Here is a 21871-nt window from a genome sequence, read left to right as displayed (position 1 = left end):
TAGAAAGATTAAGCTGGCGAAGTGGCAAAGTGGTAAAAGTGGGTACGGCAGGGTCTTGGCCCACAAAAAGAGGAGCACGTTATGAACGGGTCAAGCCGCATGATAGGCTCAAAGCACTACGAGGGATTGCGATAGTCGCAACCCCGCGAATAGTCTTGGCGTCCAATAATTTCTCTTGATGATTTTTAACAGTAAAGGGAAGCATATAGAATGATACTTTTATAGGAAGTTGTACATATTAACGTTAAAGAAAGCAAAAAAATTGTGGCGTTCCGGGATGAACGCGGAGATGACAACTTAAACCGGGCCCCACGCCTTGCCCGATGCGGGTTAGATTATTAAAGCCAGTTTTGAGAGATACCCAGTTCTTTGCCTTCTTTTTCTTTCTCTTATCTCTCCAGAGTAGGGGTTACTGCCTGTGAACTGGTGACTCTTCTCTACCCTCTTCTCTACCTCAGTCGCCGCGCTATTGCAAGCTCTGGTACTATAAAATCCCGGTATGATCTAAACCAACTTAGATCCCCTAAATTCGACCGGCTCCAGGATTCCCTTCACCGAATCTCAGGATGCATAATCTTATAGCCAGATTTGCCTCCCGGCCAATCTACACGATTGCGCTGTCAGTCTTTACAATTCTCGGTCTCTTCTATCTATGGCGTGACTCCCCCGACTCCCAGATCACCCACGTGAAAACCGGTCCGATTGGAGATGCCTCCCCCAGAGGTAGCCACCCCATTGATGCTTTGATTGAAACTGCAGAGGCCGAACTAGAAGGTTTGTTGGCAAACGAGTCTGGCGACCTTGCATCCGCTGCCAAACGGTACCGATCACGCCATGGGCGTCACCCTCCGCCCGGATTTGCGGAGTGGTTTAAATTCGCGAAGTCGAAAAATGCCCTAATTATCGAGGAATTTTTCGACCAAATATACCATGACCTCTCCCCATACTGGGCCATCGAACCGAAGGAATTGCGCCGGCAAACAAGAAGTGTCCCCACTCGCATTGTTCTCCGCGACAGAGTTGCGAAAATAGTCACCGACGAACAGAGACCTTGGATGGATATCTGGCACAGTTTGGTCGAAACACTTCAGGATCGCCTTCCGGACCTCGACATGCCGATAAACGTTATGGATGAGACCCGTCTTGTTGTTCCCTGGGAGACAATCAACGAGTACATGGATAAGGAGAGATCGAGTAAGACCATCTTGGACGCAAAGGATGTCGTATCCGAGTATATGTCTCTGTCAAAGTGGGATAAAGAGACGCTGGAACCCTTCGACCCCGAATTCGGAGTTCCTGGCGAAGGGGGATATTGGTCTATGGCCCGTGTTGGATGTCCGGAAGGCAGCCCAGCACGAAACAGCGACATCGCCCGTATCAACTTTACCACCCCTCCCTGGGAATTTGAAAACTTCAACAGAATTTCATACCACGGCTATGTCTCAAATTTCACCTTGGCTAAAGATGCCTGTGTGCGCCCGGAGCTTCAGGCGTTACATGGCACCTTCATTGCGCCGGTGTCAGTATCGACCTCGCACAAGCTGCTCCCACTGTTCGGTGGGTCCAAGCTACCCATGAATAATGAGATCCTGCTTCCCCCAGCGATGTATTGGGCCGACAACGACTTTTACTCCGGAGGAGAAAAGAACCACGGCGGAGCCTGGGAAAAGAAATATGACAAGATTGTATGGCGCGGTGCTGCCACTGGAGGCCACACTCACGAAGACAACTGGTTCGGCTTCCAAAGACATCGATTCCTATCAATGATGAACTCGACCTCAGTGCAAAAGGCCGAGGAAGACGGGTACCACGGAGCGAACTTCAAACTCCCCAACTACAAAGACTACGGATTCAGCCCGAACATCTCTCTCACACAGCTCCTTGACGGACGCACCGAAACGGGCTTCATGCATCTGTTCTGTTCGGACCCGCACTGTCCCTACATGGATACATATTACGAAACGATGCCTGGGATGCCCATGAAGACGATGTATAACTACAAGTACATGCCCGATCTGGATGGAAACTCCTTCAGCGGCCGGTATCGAGGCTTCCTGCTCTCCACTTCTCTCCCGATCAAATCGACAATCTATAATGAATGGCATGACACACGTCTCATTCCATGGGTGCACTTCGTTCCGATGGATACCACCTACTTGGACGTATATGGGCTCATGGACTATTTCCTTAATGGCCATGATGATGTCGCCCGCAAGATCGCTCTTGCTGGCAAGAGCTGGGGTGAGAAGGTCCTTCGAAGAGAGGATATGCAGATTTACGTCTATCGACTGCTTCTGGAGTATGCTCGGGTTTGCGATGACCGGAGGGAATTCCTTGGATATGCCGATGACCTCAAGGTGCAGTGAGTGGTGATGGTGTTGACCGGGCAATTGTTGCTCTACGACAGTGGCCCGCAGGTCAACATCAAATCACATCTTCCAAGTCGCAACTGGTGAAGATCAGGTCGGAGATGAGACAAGAGTTTGTGAACTCACTATCATCCCGGAACCATATCCTGATATCATTCCAAGTGGTCATTCCTATGGCCCCCTGGACCATGATTCTCCGTATTCCCGGTTCATCCATGGTCCTGACCGTGATATCCGTGGCATTTCTCTCGATGCATCAGCAGAACTCCTTTGATGCGATGGTTGTTCCTTTCTAGAGCCTGGTGCTCAGTTGAATACTTTTTTGGTGGCTTTCCTGTTATGTGTGCTTGTTTTAATATATCGCATACCCTCGTGCGCGTCATGTTTGTTTTAATTTATTGATGACTACTGATAGAAACCATGTGGAATTTCGGACTTTGGACTTTTGGAGTGTATAGAAATGAAGATCTTTCGTCCCCGCCTCCTACACCTATCAAAAATTTAGCCTCATAATACCTATGAGCTTAGCAATCTGTTATGGATGAGAAGCCAAACCCATCAGGAAAGAGACTAATTACAAAAAGGCCCAGCCTAGTCAATTCGCTGAATGAAATTGAATATTCAACTCGCGTTCATAACCATCCCAATGCTGAGAAAATCAGCCAATGATCCAAGGAGCTAACTTGTAGAGAACCAATATTCGAACCCAGAATACATGTTTGATAGAAGACCATAAAGCCCGGATCACGACAGGGTGGTATCACACGGGAAGGGACAGTAGGGCCGACGTGGGGCTTACGCAAGCTAATGCCAGCAACAGTCAAGACTTCCACGTGATAAATTACAAAGCGACGAGGAGCAGTAGTAAAGACAGATGGGACGGGTGGAATTATAGCTTCATATACTCCGTAGACAACGTCGATACCTCCGAGGGATAGACATCACAGCCGAAGCTTAGGGCATTTCGAAGCGATCTGGGCCACCATAGGCTCTGATTGGGACCATAAGCGAAAGTCCCGATTCTTTGCTAGAAGCTAGTCTGTGAGCTAGTCTCTGCTGGAGGCGCTTGAACCTGTTTGTCCCCAAGGCAGCCACGCGACGCTATGGGGCACATTATTGAAGTGGCACTGGGGAAACCCTGGTCCGGATGCAGGCGGCGAACAGGCCGATTCACCAGCTTTTGTGGCTGAAAAGCATGAGACGTGTGGGTCAAGTTCTGCGTATCCCAAACAAAGACCCTTAACTTGGGGATTGAACAAGCCTTTGCTCGGCTGGATTCGCTCTTGCCGCTCAGCTGGATACTCCGGACTGTGATGCCAAATCATTTTCTTTGTTAAAACTAACCCCCTTTCATAAACTACCATTCCAGATCCCAAAGAGCTCCTAGCTCCCTGATTGCAAATGGCGCTGCACCTGGTGATGACGGTCTTCCAATGCTGTGGAAGTATGGAGTATAGCCAAACCATCACTACGATCTTGGTATCAATTAGTATTGGCTACCGTGCAAAGTTAGTAGAAAGGTGGGCGTGGCCTCCAAATTATTATGGCCTCCATTAGGTCCTCACATTCTATCATATAATGTATTAACTTATATGTTATACCTAGCTATAACTTATATAGTTGAGTTGTCTAATGTTGTAAGAATGACGTCACGTGTCTATTTTCGCGTCGAGCTCCTCATGACATCTTGACATCTTTGTCTCTCTTCCCCCTCGGACTCAAACTTCAAAATGTCGGGAAAAGTTCAAGATGCTGTAGTGGCCGAGGCTCAAACAGCACGGGCTGTTGTCCAGGATATTATCATGTCTGGGGCATACCTGTATCCCTTGAAGGTGAGCAGATGACCCAACATGCGCTTGCTCTAGGCCACTAATGACGGAACTCTTTAGGGGATCATATTCTTCGGAACACACAAAGAGCTCTGGGGTCCCTTCATCTCCCGCGCCGGACAGACCATCACACTCGGAGTAGGTGTTACAAGCGTGATGTTTTTCTTCACATACGTGCCTCAGATTGCGATCATGGCCTTCACCAGTGGCCCGCTAGCCGCCATTTCCGCCGCGATACTCGTCCTCGGCGAAAGCTCCGCCATCACAAACTTTCTATCACGCGCCTTCTTTGTAGAAGACGCCCTCATTGACACCTTTGATGGTACTCTCGTTGCCCGCGACCAGGAACCTCTTGTTGCACAAGGACGCCAAATCAAACCTCGTTCGGGAGGAATGGATGCAGTCGCCAGACTAGGGAAGATGTTCAGTCGGCCGCTTGCGCGTATGAAACCACGGGCGCTGCTGCGATCTCTGCTCTACTTGCCACTGAACCTGATCCCTGTGGTCGGGACGATGTTGTACATCTTTGTGCAGGGAAAGAGAATTGGACCGGGGTTCCATGCCAGGTATTTTCAACTGAAGGGTTGGAACTCTCAGCAGTGCGAGGAATGGGTGGCGAGCAAGCGGGGAGCATACACAGGGTGAGTGGGCTTTTCGCTTTGCATTCGTTCACTCTTTTTGGCTATTTTCTCTTTTTCGAATATACTGACCAGTATTTTAGACTCGGCATCGCATCGTGTGTATTGGAAATGGTACCATTTGCCTCGATTTTGTTTTCATTCACGAATACTGTTGGCGCGGCCTTGTGGGCAGCCGATTTGGAGAAGGCAACCAAGTAGTTGGTAGGTGGAGTATGATGAACCTTGATGAGTTGACTAGTCTATCCAATAATAATCATAATGATTGAGTTGATCTGTGTTCCGGTGATATTCAATTGCTTTATCTCATAAATATCACTCGGACTCATTAAGCAGATAGACTAGCTTAGACGCTCGGACTTTGCCTTCCCGTAGCATCTGGAGACCATCCAAAGCTCCGGCCAAGCCTCCTGGTTTCACTTGATATGGATGGGGAAGAATGCGTCGCTCTTCCAGGAGTTTCTGCGCTGCGGCCCACCATTTAATTCCGAACTCGAAATTGCTGGCATCAGGAGAGGTTTCTTGTGTTCCCATGCGGTAGGGCTCCCCCAGTACATCGTACGCCATTGAGACATGTGAGTCAACATCATCTCGTGCTGATCGGACATCTAGCAGGGCATTGTAACAACCTCCCGCAGAAGAGATGGCAGCACTGCAGATGGCAGCCGATTGGGGAGTAGAAATTGTATCAAGAACAAACTCCAGGGCATCATCAGTATCCTCCCTGATTTGTTCACCAACCTGAGGATCATGATAATCGAAGACAGCGTGTGCCCCAAGCTCAAACATTAAGCTGCGATTGGCTTCAGAGCATGTCGTCACCACTCGTAGTCCAGACAACTTTGCCAATTGAATAGCAAGCGTACCGGTGGCTGTTGCTCCTCCGTATATTAGGATATTGGCGTCTTCTAGTTCACCGGAATCGTCACCAGGGAAGGGCAGCTCCATGCTCTGATAAAGATTTTGACCAACGGTTGTCAAACCAACACCGAAGGTGGCAGCAGCCTCGAAACTCATGGTTTTCGGGATGTGAATTTGTATATCACCCTTGGCAATCACATATTCGGCGAATGCGCCGCCATTGGGACGGACTGCGTTGCTGCCATGAACAAATCCGGCCACGCGATCACCTTTCTTGAATGCCTTTTTGACCTGTGGACCGACGGCCTCCACTATTCCAGCATAATCGCAGCCAACTACGGCCCCTTTACATGGCACAAAGTCGATGTGACGCCAGTCTGTGGGATTCAAAGCCACTAGTTGGTATCTTAGTTACTGCGGACGGAAGAAGGGAGTAAACCCCAGCCAGAGAAAGAAATACCAGCTTTTGTTTTGACCAGAATGTAATTATCTGGCAGCTCCGGAAGCCGAACATCTTCGCTCAGTATTGCTCGACCTGGTTCCTGAACGATGATGGCACTCTGAGTAATCATATTCAATGTATGTCGTGATAGGGGAGAGGACGGTGAGAGATAAGACAGAAGGCCGACGTATTTGCCAAGGTAAATGGTCTAAGTAGTAAACTCTAACATATGTAGGGCCTATTTTGGTGTCTTTGCAAAGGATTTGGGGATGACCCAGACATTCCGGTCTAGCGAAATGGAAACTCCAATACCCACCTTCAATGGGGCTAAATCGAACCATTGACTTTGGTGGGCGGTGTGGGGTCTGTCTGGTTAGTGTGATTTCCCCATCTGAGTAAGATAGTCGAGATATTTCGTACATGGATAGTTCGTAGTGGGTGATCGATGTGGGGGGAAGAGTGGGTGCAAGTCCACCCCGGGTTGTTCTAAAGTCAGGTAATAGCATGAGAAGGACTGATATGGAAGCTTAAAAGGCTAGACTTCATCGGCCATGGTCCTTTGGCGACTGCACAATAGGCAAATCCTCCGTGCCGCCACGTTCAAGCCGTTCAAGCCGTTCAAGCCCGCGGGCCGGAGTAAGGGGTGAGAGCGGCCCAGGGTCCTTAGGGCCGAAACTTTGTCTAACTCATACAGGGAAAACACAAACAAAAAGCTCCCCGAAGTCCCAATTTTCTTCCTGAACTCGAGGAAAAACAAGTATCTACCGGGAGTCCGGAAAGGTGGGATCGGCCTCAATCAGGGGCTGGGAAGTGATCGTTCCCCACTGCGGAATGTGATTTTAGGATCTCACCAACAAATATTCCTGTACTAGCGATCGTCAGCTATGGCAGATAAGATTGGCTCGGTGCACTCCAGGCCACGAGTGTGGAGCCATGGCTGATGGAGCATGCATTCTATGAAGATCATTACCCCTAATTTGCATTACGGTGATCTTGAAATACAATGACCGAGACTGGTAAGCCCCTGTCTCAATACATCCTCCACTATCGACACTTTCTCTGTGCAACTCCGTGTATTGCACGGTCTAGATAGCCTTGACTTCCGCTGTACCTTTGCGCACTGGCGATCCGGTTCGTCGCATTCCCCACTTGGTAATTTGTTATGGGTTCACCCTCAACCGTACCTCCGGGTAGGTTTTTCGAAGTTGAACCAGAAGTTTATTGTATCTATATACCCAGTACTTAAAATCAATTATAATCAATCAACTCAAGACATTTAGCAGAACTGTAGAGTTTGAATTGCATGGATGGAGTCTCACCGGAGTGAAGACACAAGTTATATAGCGCTGTTTGGAGAGATTTGGGGCTCCACACACGTTCTCCGCTTGCTAGATAGCCAGTAAAACATGCATGTGAACTGCGAAGCTTCCCGCACTTATGTCACTAGCTTCTACACTACGATTCATGGCCTGAGTGAAACAAGGGCTTGCCGAGGCCAGCTGAGTAGCGCAACTCCGAGTATAATACCCCACAGCCTCCCAACTCTCCGACCTCAACAACCTTATCTATAATTTATTTGACGCTTACAAGATGCCCGGCCGACCGACCGCGACCTCGCCCAACCCAGAAATGGAGGGAATTGCAGTCATCGGAATCGGGTGTCGCTTTTCTGGAGGTGCAACATCCGTCGAGGATTTCTGGCAGATGCTATGTGAGGGACGTACTGGACACGGAACTATTCCCTCAAGCCGATATGAAGCTTCTGCCTGGCATCATCCGAGTCATGATCGCAAAGGCGCGGTATGTATTCCCCGTTGAGACCTACATAGTCATTATTCTCGGAATTACTCGAGCTGACAGATGATTAGATCAATCATGACAGCGGATTCTTCCTAGAAGAAGATCCCTCCCGCTTTGATGCACCCTTCTTCTCTATTACCGCCAAGGAGGCAGCGGGAATGGACCCAGCACAGCGTTTGCTGCTCGAGGTTGCATATGAAACTTTTGAGAACGGTCAGTCAGATCCATACCTGAAATCGCAGGAAGACCAAACGAGCTAAGATTGGCATGACAGGCGGTATTCCAATCGACTCACTTCCAGGGAGTAACACAGCAGTGTATTCCGGGTCAATGACCAATGATTATGAGCTATTATCAACTAGAGATATTTATGATATGCCTCATAACTCGGCAACTGGAAATGGAAGGACTATGCTGGCAAATCGTTTGTCATGGTTCTTCGATCTCCAAGGCCCCAGTATCATGATGGACACTGCGTGTTCCTCAAGTTTGACTGCGGTGCATCTAGCAGCCCAGTCTCTACGTTCTGGCGAGTGCGGAATGGTACGTACTAGCCTCTTACCCAGTCTGAGTCGAGCTTACAATTGGAGTTATAGGCACTAGTGACCGGAGCCAGCCTAATTTTACACCCTAATTTCACACAAAGGCTCTCCTACATGCATATGATGAGTCCAGATGGCACAAGTCACTCATTCGATGAGTCTGCAAATGGATATGGCCGAGGAGAAGGTATTGGCGCAGTGCTTTTAAAGCCTCTCAGTGCGGCTTTGGCCGACGGAGACAACATTCGAGCCGTCATCCGCGGTACAGGGATTAACCAGGATGGTCGTACGCCTGGAATTACCTTGCCAAGCCCGACATCACAAGCCAACTTGATCCGTTCGACATATGAGCGGCACGGAATTTCAATGAAAGATACTGCATACTTCGAAGCACATGGGACTGGTACTCCGGTCGGAGTAAGTTAACCATCCCTGTCAACACCCACGTGGGGTTTCAATCTCTAAACTGATTTTATAGGATCCCATAGAGCTGTCTGCTGTTGGGATGACTTTGGGGGAGGCAAGGTCAGCAACCGATGAGCCGATATACGTAGGCTCCGTGAAGACAAACCTCGGTCACACTGAAGGAGCTGCAGGTGTGGCTAGTTTGATCAAGGTCGTTCTCTGTTTGGAAAAGGCCACATTAGTACCAAATGCCGGCTTCAAAAACATTAACCCTAAGATCCGTCTCGACGATTGGCGTTTGCGCCTGAGCGACAAAACGATACCTTGGCCAGATCATCTGCCACAACGGGCCAGTATTAACTCATTTGGATTCGGTGGATCAAATGCGCACGTCATCATTGAAAGCACCAAAGAAGCCCTCAGGGGAAATGATGAAGACAGAGAGCCTCCTCCGCGTGTTGTGGTTTTCTCTACTTTTGACCAAGCTGGCATTGACCGACTGGGTCAAAATTGGAGCAGCTTCGTCCAACGTCAGCAAAAGGCTGAGCAAGAGATCCCAATGAAAGATCTTGCGCATACTATGCTGAATCGCCGTTCCCAATTGGGCTTCCGCAGCTTTGCAGTTGCCAACACAGGGGATCAGCTTGGGGAGATCCTGGAAAAGGGCCTTCCCAAGTTTGCTCGAGCCAGTCGCAAGGTTCACACGCGAATTGCCTTTGTTTTCACTGGTCAGGGTGGCCAGTGGGCCGGCATGGGCCGTGAGCTCTTGAGGACCGCAGTCTTCAAAGAAAGCATGGCGCGTTCACAAGAGATTCTTTCATCTATGGGATGTCCCTTCAACATTGTTGAGGAGATTCGAGCCGAAGCAAAGGATAGCCGTATCAACCGACCTGATCGCAGCCAGCCTATAACTTGTTCCTTGCAGATTGCGTTGGTTGATCTTTTGGCCAGCTGGTCCGTTTATCCCAACGCAGTTGTTGGACACTCCAGTGGTGAGATTGGTATGTGACCCTACCATGCACTTGCTTGCAATTCCAATTGGAACCAGTAGCTGACATGAATGTACCCTATAGCTGCCGCCTATGCTGCTGGGTATCTTTCCCACGCAGATGCCATGCGAGTCGCATGGTTCCGCGGCTTCTTTTCGCAGCAGATTGCTGAGAGTGACAAACGGGGAGGTATGCTCGCTACTGGAATCTCGGCAGCAGACGCACAGAAGTATCTCGATGAACTTCCACCGAGATCGGTCGTTGTTGCCTGCGTTAACAGTCCTGCCAGTACAACACTTTCAGGTGACGTGGACCTCATTGACCAGCTTGAAGTAAGGCTACAGAAGGATGGTCACTTTGCCCGAAAGCTGCGCATTGACACAGCTTATCACTCCCCTCATATGGAAGAGTTAGTTGAGGTAGTTGGAAATGCCATCGATTGCATCAAGCCGGAAGATCGACACAATGGCTCGATTCCCATGCTTTCATCCGTCACAAAGGAGCGTGTCCATTCTGCCGAGCTTGGTGGATCATATTGGGTACGAAACATGGTCAGCTCGGTTGAATTTACCGCCGCAGTCTCGCAACTCGCAAACCTTAGCGAGTCTAACAAGGCTCGCCGTCGGCCGGTCCCTATCAAATGGACCTCCCTGGTTGAGATTGGCCCTCACGCAGTGCTCAAGGGACCAGTCACTCAGATCTTGAAATCTGTCAACGCGAGCATGGCATCTCTCCCATATCACTCGTTGGTGTCGCGTAACCAACACGCTTTGCGAACGTCGCTCGAAACTGCTGGCTCTCTTTGGAGCACAGGACATGATGTAAACCTCGCTGCGGTCAACAGTAGTGTTGATAGCACAACGCCAACAGTGGTTTCTGATCTGCCTTCATATCCTTGGAATCACCAAACATCATTTTGGCACGAGCCGCTGGAGACAGCACAGCTGAGACAGCGCAAACATCCGCGTCATGATATTTTGGGTGCTCCCCTGGACTACCAAAATGCCTTGGAGCCACGGTGGAGGAACTTCTTGCGCCTGTCAGAGAATCCTTGGATGGCCGATCACGTCGTGGCTGGGTCGATTGTTTTCCCAGCTGCGGGTATGCTTGTGATGGCCACTGAGGCGGCACGGCAGCTCGCCGATGATCAAGCCAAGGTGAGAGGAATCGAGTTCCAGGACGTTCGCTTTATGCGCGGAGTGGTGATTCCCGAGGAAGACCGAGGCCTGGAAACCGTTCTTCAGGTCTCCCCTCACCCAGGAATACCGGGCTGGTATAATTTTGGTATCTTCTCTCTTCCATCTGGGGGATCCTGGATTCAACACGCGAAGGGTGCATTCACTATGCGATACGAGAACCGAGAAGATGATGAACTTACTGCAAACTGGGAAGCCGCTGTGGCGCGCATCAAGGAAACACAGTCAAGTGCGCGAAAGGCCGATATTGGGCAGGCCTACCAATGGTTATCTCACACCGGAGGACTGACAGTCGGCCCTTCCTTCAAGACTATCACAGGCGTCTCATTCTGTGAATCAGAGCCCCGTCTGTGGCTATCTGGTGTTGTCACAGAAACAAAGCAAGCAATGCCCTACGAAGTGGAGACGCCCAGTTTCATTCATCCCACAACACTTGATTGCCTCTTCCAGTCTGCCCTTCTATCTTGTTCCGAGGCTCTGTCGAGCAGCAACGCCAACATCCCCGTCGGAGTGGACCATATCTATATCGCCGATGCCTTCCAGCCACAATCAGGTGAGCAGTTTGCTGTCCACACCGAAACTCAGTGGCGAGATGGCAAGTCCCGATCTAGGTGTATTGCGTCAGATCCTTCCTGGACACAGCCCTGGATCACATTCGAAGGTGTTCACCTTGGCCGACTTCCCTTTAACCCCAACTCGCAAAAGCAAGAGGAAGTCACCTCTGACAGCAGATATTCTTCCATTGTTTGGGATGAACACTTGGAGTCACCCATCGTCACTGGTCGAACCCCGTCTGACGGCAACAAAGGAACGGTTGTGGAAACCAGCGATTTGCAGCTGGGAGACTGGATCAAGCGCATGTGTCATACAAACGGAGATGTCAAGGCGTTGATAACGACCGCGAACACAAGTTATTCGTGGGTCGAAGACCTGGAGATGGCACCAGGTGCCGGAAAGCGGCCATGTCTAGGAAAGCTCACGGTTGCCTTGTGTGGCTCCAAGGATGAAGAGAAGAACCATACCCAGAAGAACCTCGTGGGAACTCAGGTTGTGCCCCTCAATGCACTTGGTGAACTTCCATCCTCATCTCTTGCCGAACAGACATTTGATCTTGTCGTTATCGACGAGCTCAGTCTGTGGGAAGGCAAAACCCTACAAGCGATTGCTTCGCTCCTTCCCACCATTCTTGAACATGGAGGCTTCGCAGCAATGCGCGTCTCGGATGAGAATATCGAATCTGCAGTCGAGACGTTACAGCGAGTCAATGGTCTGGACATCCACAGTATGACTGAGGATCGCAACTTTGTCATCACACGCAAGACGCCCGTCCAATGGGCCACAGACTCGGAGATCTATATCTTGAGTCCAACAGACAAGTCCAACTCTTTCCCCGTGTTTGACCACCTTGAGAAGATCTTCGCCACCCATAATGTTCGCCTAGTCTCTGTTGGATTAGACCAGGTACCTGCATTGGAAAATAAGACTGTGATTTCGTTGCTGGATTTGGCCGGCCCCTGGGTATCCGAGTGGGCGGCCGATGATCTGAGACATCTCCAAGAGCTAATCCGTGCACAATACGTTCTTTGGATCTCACCATTCTGGGGTCAAGGAGGCGTTGAAAACATAGGATCAGGTGCAACGGGCGGTCTTCTGCGAACACTTCGCAACGAGCATTGGAATACTACTATTCCACAGCTGCTTGTGGATGCCGAAGATTTGCAAGACCAATTCGGATTAGCTTGTGGAATTTTGCAGGTTATGCAGCTTACCACGCAGCAAAACTCACGCCGTCCAGACATGGAGTATCGTCTCTCCAATGGTCGACTTTTGATCCCACGTGTCCTTGAGACATCTGCAGTGGATGAGGCTATGCAGACACTGGTCAATGGCCCCAAGCCTGTGCTAGCAGATCTGGCACTGGACCCGAGACCCCTTGAATTGACGATCAAGGACACAAACCGTGCGCACTGGACGGAGCAACAAGTTCCCGAAGGGCAACTTCCACCAGATCATGCCGAGATCAAGGTTGAGATGGCCACAATTTTTGACCTGAATGGTGAACTGGGCAAGACGCCAGAGACTGTTCTCCCAATGATTGAAGTTTCTGGAAAGGTCACCCGCATTGGATCTGGGGTGAACGATCTCAACGTTGGTGACAAGGTTCTGACGCTGTCCTCGGCAAAATCTGGGCTTTCCACGAAGATTCGCGTGCCGGAGAGCGACACTATCAGAATACCAGCAAACACAGATCTCGCACAGGCGATCTCAACTCCTCTCGCGTATCTCAACGCGTATCAAATCCTCACCGAAGTTGGTCACCTGCGCTCAAATTCCTCTGTCCTTTTGGTTGGGTCAATCAGCCAAACTCTTCGAGCCATGATTGACTACGCGCTTGCCATGGATATGCATGTTATCGTGGCTACTGATTCCCAAAATACTTCTGATATTCTCTCCTCGCGCTACCCAAGTCTACAGGATCGGATCCTTGGTATACACGGCAGCCTGGAAGCAAGTGTATCTCGGCTGACCAACGGAAGTGGTGTTGAAGCTGCCATAGGCTTCCTGGGCGGATATTCGGGCCGGGTTGCGGCAAGATGCTTGGTCCAAGGCGGCCAGTATATCAACTTGTCCAGCGATATGAAGTTGAGTGCTTTGCCAGAGAGCTTTATTGAAAGTGGTTGCACTTTCTCCTCGCCAAAACTGCAAAGAACATTCTCAGAGAAGCCTGGTAGCCTTCACGCCTCGGTTAGGCACGTCATCGACTTCATGAAGAAGCACAAAATGCTGGAGCGTGTAGAGCCCTACGCTACTTTCCCTGTTGCTGATGTACAGGCAGCTCTGAGGTATTGCAAAGAGACTGATACCCGAGCCATAGTGGACCTTCAGGCTCCGGGTCAAGTTCCAATCGTGCTCCCACTTCCAGAGCTTGCTGCTTTGCCGGCGGATCAGACCTACATACTGGCTGGTGGACTAGGAAATCTTGGCCTTGCGCTTGCTGAGACTTTAGTACTGTCTGGAGCCCGCCATTTGGTATTCCTGGGCAGATCTGGTGGGGTTCAGCATGATCAGCAGCTCGCCCTTGATCGGCTTCGTGGTCGCGGATGCAGCATCGATGTGGTACGCTGTGATATTTCCAGGAGAGGAGACATTGATCATCTTGAATCAAAGATTCGCAACAAAAGGTGGACAGTCGGAGGTGTGATTCAGTGCACAACAGTCCTTAAGGTAACCCACTGTGATCTTATCTATTTCTTTACACCAGCTGAGTCGTTTCAATCTGCAGGATACAATGTTCGAAAACATGTCGTTTGATGATTGGACCCAATCGACTGAGTCCAAGGTTCGCGGGACATTGAACTTGCACCATCTCTTCTCCAAGCAAGAAAGCTTGAAATTCTTCGTGGCGCTATCATCCGTCGCGAGTGTCATTGGAAATATGGGCCAAGCTAACTACTCTGCTGGAAATGGTTTCATTGATGCTCTCATGGAATGGCGACGAGGCAATGGCCTTCCCGGCCATTCCATCAACATTGGCCTCGTCCCAGATGCCAGTGGTCTCAGTGATATCAACGAAGATCAAGAGCAGCGCCGCCGCCGCTACAAGCACCTTGAGGGCACAGAAATCATGACGCACGAGCTTCAGACCTTGCTGCGCGTGATCATCAACAGCAAGCTCTCTCTGCCTCCCCAAATTGTAGCTGGCATGACCGACTCCCTGTCACGCAAAAGTGCTCCTTCCGCGTGGCTTTTCGATCGAAAGTTCGACCACAGGCTTGCCCTGGCTGTTGAACAAAACGAGACAACCGAAATCCTCACCAGTACTTTGCTGAAGGAGTCTGGCTCCGTTGATGCGGCAGCTCAGATTGTCGTCGACGCTCTCAGTGAATATCTGGCACATGCAATGGCTACGACAGCTGATTCTATTGACCCGGATTTACCATTGTCTGCCTTGGGTGGTATGTCTCCATGATACCCTGCCACCGTGATCTTTCCGTTTACTAACTATACTCTCTAGTGGATTCCCTCAAAGCTACAGACGTGCAGAACTGGGTCTCACGTGAATTGGGGGCTGAATTATCCTCTTTCGAATTCCTTGGATCACAACCGACCAAGGCATTAGCAAGGAAGATCGCCTCAGCTAGCTCTTTTGTCTCCGAATCGAGCTGAAGCAATAGTGCCGTCTAGCCTGGATGATTAGGAAACTGTTTAATAATGATAGACTTTATTAATTCGTATTTTAAAACAATGTTTAATACCCTTGAGATTCACTGACTATTCTCGTGTTCGACTTTCCGTGTCTTAGCCCCTGTCTCTTGTGTTGATCCTATGTAAGAGTATTGGCGATGTCAAATATGTAAAATGATGTATATTACTTACAATACCGCGTCATGAAATGTTAGGCCCCAGTGCCCCCAATAGTTCGTGAACTATGCACGAAGGTCCACAGTGATGGCCTATCGTCAGCTTCCACGGTGGAACTGGTGGATCTCGGGATATGCCCGTCACTCCCTTGGCCGCCTCACAAGCCAGTCGGGATGCCGCTCAGCCTCAGAGGATTCGGAGCTATGCAGGTGCAAAAGCAGATGCAGATCAAGAACGGAGTATAGTAAAAGGGGCGTGGGAAGGAAGACGCGGTTCGTTGGCGGTGAACGTATAAGCGGCAGAGTACGCGACTTCGCTCCACCGAACTAACCTCGCGTCAATGACAGATCGGGGCGATCAGTTCATCAGAGTAACAGAGCTCAGCTCACCGGTGTCTTTTCTCGCCATTCGGCCGTCAGTGGCCGGACACTGTACGATGTGGTCCCCTGAAAGGATCTCGGAGATCTTTCGAAGCGAATGGGAAAGCAAACCGTGATGCTAGAGAAGCTTTGTACTTTTGACCGGCACGGGTGGGCTGCATATTTTCCACGAGAATGATCTCCCTTGCTGCCGCACGGAATATCGGCATTTGACACCGATTGCTACATGTACTGTATAGTCTCACGTTTGGACAAAATTCAGTACCGAGCTCTCCCTTCGCCCTTTTTTTCGTCAACGGGAAATATTCGGCGCCAAGGTCTCACAAATTGGGAGGAGTCGGTGACTCGGGGTCTGTCGAGGTACATCAGGGCGATCCCGAGGTTCTCCGAATTTGTGAAAATTCAGCTCAAAGCCAATAAGACATGCGGCCGGCCAAGATGTACAATGAGGGGAAGATTGTCGATCTTTTGGCTGGACTGTGGTCAATGGACCCAGCTGGCGCTATGATCAGCGGCAAAGTAACTACTGCAGGTAAAGTCATTGGTGCCAGGGCCGTGTCTTCTGGACACTATGTTTCTAGGGCAATGCATATCCACACCGTGGAGCCATCTTAGCTACGGGATATGGGACCCTCTTTGCCATGCAAACCGGGAACTATGGGTTCTTGCGAGGAACTTTCCGAAATTCTGATCTGGCTATGGCGCTGGCGCATGACCTTTCTTGATCTCCCACAAAAAATTTACTCCCTTTCCGCATTCAATTCCGCACACCTTCGTTCCTCTTCGTCCCTGCTCATTGCCTTCAGCCATGGCAGACCCAGAGAAGAACGGTGTGGCCATGCCGAAACACCCAGCAAGGGTAGTCCACAACAACTCCAATTCCGTAGGGACCATTTTCTCGGACCACGGAAAGCTTGTGGACGACTACTCTTCTAAGGAACTCCGAAGTGGCCACACCTCTGTCGACCTAAGTGATTTGGAGGCTCAGAAGGCCACCGAACCTCGACGGAAGCATTTTGCGCACTTCAGATATGCTGTCTTTACTGTCTATCGACGGCTCTTCACTTTTGTCATGTGCGCAAATTTAGCATGCTTCGTCTATGTGATGGTCTCCAATCGACAGCTCGTGGCACTGGTGGATGCCACTGCTGTGAACTTGGTGGCGTGTGGTCTCGCCCGACACCCAATGGTTATCAACGGCATCTATAGGGTTGTCTGTTCGCTACCTAGGTCAGCACCACTTTGCTTGCGCCGCATGGCAGCTAAAGCGGCCCATTACGGCGGTGTCCATAGTGGCTGTGGTGTTGCATCATTAATCTGGTACATTGGATTTGTTGCTATGGTTTCAAAACTATATTGGACATCATCTCCCATTAGCGCATTGTCGAGTGTCACTTTCACGGCTGCGCCGATTGCTATCGCCTACATCATTCTTTTCCTGTTGTTCGTGATGGTAGTCGTGGCATATCCCTCGTTCCGCAGAAAGATGCACGATTACTTCGAGCTCACCCACCGCTTCACCTCATGGCTTATTCTAGCCCTCTTTGTTGCCCTTCTCATGCTGTTTGCCCATGAAGTCAGTACAGCACAGAAGCAGACCATGGGCTACTTCCTCGTTACTCTGCCCGCATTCTGGCTTTTGATTGCGGCCATTGTGGCCGTAGTCCACCCATGGCTCCTACTGCGAAAGGTACCAGTGGAACCCGAGCCTCTCTCTTCACACGCCGTGCGATTGTCCTTCAACCACACGCCAATCAGCTTCGCGAAGGGTATTCAAGTCACGAAGAACCCTCTCCGCGACTGGCACAGCTTCGCCGGCTTCCCAGATCCCATCCCAGAGCCTGTTGAAGAGCCTACACCGGAGCCCGCTCCAGAGCACGGGCCCGCCCCTGGTCGACAATCTGCCCAATTCAAAAAGGGCCACAGGAGAAGCTTCTCAATTGTGGTATCAAAGGCAGGAGATTGGACCGCCGATACTATCGAGAACCCACCAAAGGAGCTCTGGAAACGGGGTTCACTGATGCGCGGCGTTGGCTACGGTCTACGTCTCTTCAACCGCATTATCATTGTGACCACAGGTTCCGGCATTGGACCCTGCCTAGGATTCCTTGGCGATGAAAACCGACCTGCCATCAAGGTTATCTGGCAGACACGTACCCCGGAAAAGACATACGGCCAAGATGTTATTGATCTCGTTCATAAGATGGGCCCTGATCCAATCATCTGGGATACATCTCTGATGGGCCGCATTGACATGATCCCTATGGTGCGCCAGCAATACAGGGAGTTTAACGCGGAGGCAGTGTTCGTGATTAGCAACCCTTCGATGACCCAAAAAATTGTTTACGATTTCGAATCTCAAGGGATCCCGGCTTATGGCCCGATCTTTGATTCATGATATACGTTCTTACGTTTTGATTTTCTCTTTGGGCGGTTTATAATATTTCTGTTTACGCAACGTATATACGAAAGCCATATGCAGCTCCTTTAGTTTACAACAATCACCCTAGTGAATGAATATATTTTAATGATCCCTTTTTTTTGGATACTGTGTTTAATGGCTATAGAATCATTTACTAGCTGGACCAGACGGCCCGACAAAATGAACGACCCGGTGTTATTCATCGCTACTCAACTGAAACACTGCTTCGCTGTCCCTTAAAAGAGCAGTGCCCTGCCCTATAGGGTCCTATCGAAAACATCTCAGGGGCCTATCAATCAATCGCTCGAGCACTCTAGTTGCGTACACTTCTGCTCTGAGAATGTAGCGACCGGCCCTGCGCAGCACGCTCCCCTTGATGGGGGATATCGTCAATTACGTACAGTAGGCGGCCCTAAAGCTAATCCACCTGGTGGACTGCTCACACCATGGGCCAACATTGAAACTGGCTGCGTGAAGATCCAAGACTTGATGGCGGTAATACCCGGATGTTCAGACATTTCGAAGATCGGATATCATGAAAGAAGTGCATATTGGCTAGCAATCACCGCAGCCCCGCCCGATCTGCCCACGGCAGATCCTAATGTTAGCCAGAGGAAGGATATAACCTTATTTGAACAGTCACCTATGGAGGCGACCGAGCTTCACGAAAGGTCAGGAACTGTCGTGCCTTACCTGAGAATGACGAATCATGCATCATTGCCGACAAGAAATGGCGATAACCGGGTTTTCTCTTTAATACTTGAATTTATGGTTCCGACCAAACAGTGACTTCCCATAACGCTTGGTGAAAATTGTACCGCCCTTTGCCAGGCTACATTGTTGTGGCCTGAGGGTGGCTGTGACATTATAAAAACACCGCTTCATCCAAAAGAGCCATGTCTCATAACTGCCTCAATAAACACTGTCGCCATATATTTTGGTACCTATCTGTCATTAGCCATGCCATCATGATACTGTAGCAAATTGAGGCTGATTCACAAAAAGTGTACCAAAGAGCCTGAACCAACTGCAAAAGGGAGAGGAGGCAATCCAAGACCCTGGAAAATATCGCTTTTTCTTTCTTCATTCTATTATTATAAGAGAGGCTCCTTTACGAAATGCGATGCCCTCCACAGACCGAGATCAATGCACATAGAGGGCTGTTCACCCGCATGGCGCGCGGGCTGTTCCGGTGGCTTTAGCACAAAGAAATACTGTAGCGCAGTATCAAGGATTATCCAGGTGCAAGACATTCGCGTCCGCTACCGGCTAATGCGCGCAATGTTGACGCCGTGCCCTACAGTATGACTTAACACGGCGACAATAGCTTGCATCTTGGTACCGCTTCCGACTCCCGAAGCTCCACTCCGCGGAACCTTGGCTCAGTGAATTTGAAGAGATGTCATAATTGGCATTTGAAGCTCCGTTTTTGATGTCGGCTTGGTATTGACATGCGGCACGCGGTGTGGTGAACTTGATTAATCCGTAAGTACTCCGTATTGTGGAGGATTTCCAGAGCTGCAAATGGAAATGAAAACGTCAATTTGCCAAGTGATTGGTTCTATGGATTTCATTCCAAAATAACAAGCCAAGGGGATTTATTCTTGGCGCAATTTCCACACCAATGAAATCTGGCCTAGTGTGAGACACGCAGCCTCATTTCCCTGAGGTTCTGTAGCAATCAATTTCCCATGTAACGTTGTCTACTGTACTTTTCAGGTTCATCTAGACATCACGTACGGTCGGGTCTCTTGTGTGCATGAAATTTTATTCTTGACTGAGTCATCTATCAAATGCAACAGGGCAAGAAGAGCATGCTGAAGAGTTAGGCCCCCAAAACATGTCTATCCAGAATTGTAACGTTAATCCGGATCGAAGCCTGGGGCGAGGTTTAGGGGTTTCCATGCCTCCCATTGGACGATGACTTGAGCTAGCCTGCGCAGGTAGCCTGCGTCTGCCTCCAGGCTAATTATTGAGGGATCTAAGCGCTAGTCAGAAAAGAAATATTTCTTTCTCTTTCTCTCCATCATGCCCTGCCGCGCAGGAAAATCCCATCATGAAGAGTGGAATCCTCGATCGAAACAGACACAGATCTCACAGCCATAGTCATCGGAGGCATATCGGGAGATCCTTAATCTCACGGATCAGGCACCGGCCTTTTACATCGGGATGCTTGATCATTGTGATCGCATTCCTTTTGATAACGGGAGTTCGCAATTATCCAACTGGTTTGTCCCCCGCGGCCGCCATTTTGGAGTGAAAGATGTTTTTTATTCCATTGTTATTGGACGCTAATCAGGATGGAATCATTAGCCAACAGGGTAGCACGTAAAAAAGCGCAATTTGAGCTGGTTCAGAGGACCAAGAACTATAACGCTCATTCCACGAATGTAGGCGTCGTTATACCAAAAATACGCTCAGATGACGTGCGGTGGCTTTGGAAATACCTCAAGCAACAGTACGTGACAGCTATGGCTTGTTCCTCAGGCGTGCTAACAAGAAAGCCGTTCTCAGTAATGACACCACTGCTTTTATTTACTCCACTGACAAACGGCCCGAACTGGATCTACATCTTGCACATTCTCGTCGCGGTCGCGAAGTCTCCGCGTACCTCTCCTACGTTATTGACTACTATGACGACCTACCCCCATACTCGATCTTCATTCACGCGGACGAAAAGCAACGACACAACGACTTGTTTGGGCCCAAGACAAGTACAATACTGCAAAACCTGCGCCCCGAAGCCGTGGAAGCAAAGGGATACCTGAACCTGCGCTGTATGCATTCTCCGGGCTGTCCAAGTCATGTTTCGCCAAACAACCCCACGAAATCCGACATTAAAGCCGGCGATGCCCGCGCACACTTTGCACGAATATATCGGGAGCTCTTTGGAATGAACGTGGTAGTTCCGGATTCGATCGGGGCACCCTGTTGTGCCCAGTTCGCGGTAAGTCGAACCCAAATTCGGCGACGACCAAAGAGCGATTATGTTCACATGATGGATTGGGTGGATGGGGCAAGTGCACGGCTAATAGATAGTTATGCCGTTGGTTGGGTTTTTGAAAGCCTATGGCATGTGGTGTTTGGTATGGAAGCAATTGAGTGAGTGGTTCATCTTCCGGGAAACAATGCTTTTGGTGCCGGAGTACTAACAACATCCAGATGTCCTAATTATGAACAATGTCGTTGCGATAACTACGGATGGTGCGGACCTCTGGCTTCCGGAAAGGTTTTGACACCAATCAGACCAGGAGGCATGAACCAGACGGACATCGGACCGTGATCACTTGCAACTGACAGATGGTGCATATCTGAGGCGCAGGGATATTTTATAATCCTATCTTTTCGGAGTCACAAGAATACCATTTCAAGGCGTTATCTCGGTTTTCGTGGAGATCTTTCGTGCTATCTAAAATTTTGAAGAACGAACGTTGTGCGCTTATCCAATCGTCGTTTGATTGGTTGGGTGCAATGTGAGCTGCCATCTGCTTCATCCATCACATTGAGCGCGAATGCTCTCTAGTCACAATGACATTCAATTGGAGTTTTCCTCGGTGGAAGTGCGACGACCGATCGAAGCAAATCCCGGCTGGCATTATGCCAAGCCCACGACAGGCGAGTTGTGATTCAACAAGA

General features: G+C 49.8%; 6 protein-coding genes across 6 annotated transcripts; 5 read left to right on the top strand and 1 right to left on the bottom strand.

The window, feature by feature from the left end:
- Nucleotides 1-566: 566 nt before the first annotated feature.
- Nucleotides 567-2643, top strand: PENARI_c003G05488 (uncharacterized protein; the record flags this gene model as incomplete). Its single annotated transcript, XM_022628379.1, has 2 exons — nt 567-2362; nt 2418-2643. 2 exons carry the CDS (start codon nt 567-569, stop codon nt 2641-2643), a joined length of 2022 nt encoding a protein of 673 aa, XP_022491530.1.
- Nucleotides 2644-4099: 1456 nt separating this feature from the next.
- Nucleotides 4100-5037, top strand: PENARI_c003G12551 (uncharacterized protein; the record flags this gene model as incomplete). The annotated part of the gene is made up of 3 exons (XM_022628864.1): nt 4100-4201; nt 4259-4839; nt 4920-5037. The coding sequence occupies 3 exons, from the start codon at nt 4100-4102 to the stop codon at nt 5035-5037; spliced, it is 801 nt and encodes a 266-aa protein (XP_022492028.1).
- A 114-nt stretch (nt 5038-5151) lies between these two features.
- PENARI_c003G09902 (zinc-binding alcohol dehydrogenase family protein) lies at nt 5152-6269 on the bottom strand (the record flags this gene model as incomplete). The annotated part of the gene is made up of 2 exons (XM_022628692.1): nt 5152-6092; nt 6158-6269. The coding sequence occupies 2 exons, from the start codon at nt 6267-6269 to the stop codon at nt 5152-5154; spliced, it is 1053 nt and encodes a 350-aa protein (XP_022491696.1).
- A 1460-nt stretch (nt 6270-7729) lies between these two features.
- On the top strand, nt 7730-15238 carry PENARI_c003G11035 (type I polyketide synthase; the record flags this gene model as incomplete). The annotated part of the gene is made up of 8 exons (XM_022628762.1): nt 7730-7939; nt 8008-8152; nt 8214-8482; nt 8536-8898; nt 8960-9887; nt 9960-14296; nt 14355-15027; nt 15087-15238. 8 exons carry the CDS (start codon nt 7730-7732, stop codon nt 15236-15238), a joined length of 7077 nt encoding a protein of 2358 aa, XP_022491286.1.
- Nucleotides 15239-16621: 1383 nt separating this feature from the next.
- Nucleotides 16622-18211, top strand: PENARI_c003G03631 (uncharacterized protein; the record flags this gene model as incomplete). The annotated part of the gene is made up of 1 exon (XM_022628249.1): nt 16622-18211. One exon carries the CDS (start codon nt 16622-16624, stop codon nt 18209-18211), a length of 1590 nt encoding a protein of 529 aa, XP_022491634.1.
- A 2445-nt stretch (nt 18212-20656) lies between these two features.
- On the top strand, nt 20657-21471 carry PENARI_c003G12444 (uncharacterized protein; the record flags this gene model as incomplete). The annotated part of the gene is made up of 3 exons (XM_022628858.1): nt 20657-20693; nt 20740-21012; nt 21398-21471. 3 exons carry the CDS (start codon nt 20657-20659, stop codon nt 21469-21471), a joined length of 384 nt encoding a protein of 127 aa, XP_022491939.1.
- Nucleotides 21472-21871: the final 400 nt, after the last annotated feature.

This window comes from Penicillium arizonense (genome assembly GCF_001773325.1).
Source record: "Penicillium arizonense strain CBS 141311 chromosome Unknown PENARI_contig003, whole genome shotgun sequence".
Lineage (NCBI taxonomy): Eukaryota > Fungi > Ascomycota > Eurotiomycetes > Eurotiales > Aspergillaceae > Penicillium > Penicillium arizonense.
The sequence above is the reverse complement of the archived record's forward strand: the minus strand, read 5'-3'. Positions and strand labels throughout refer to the sequence as shown.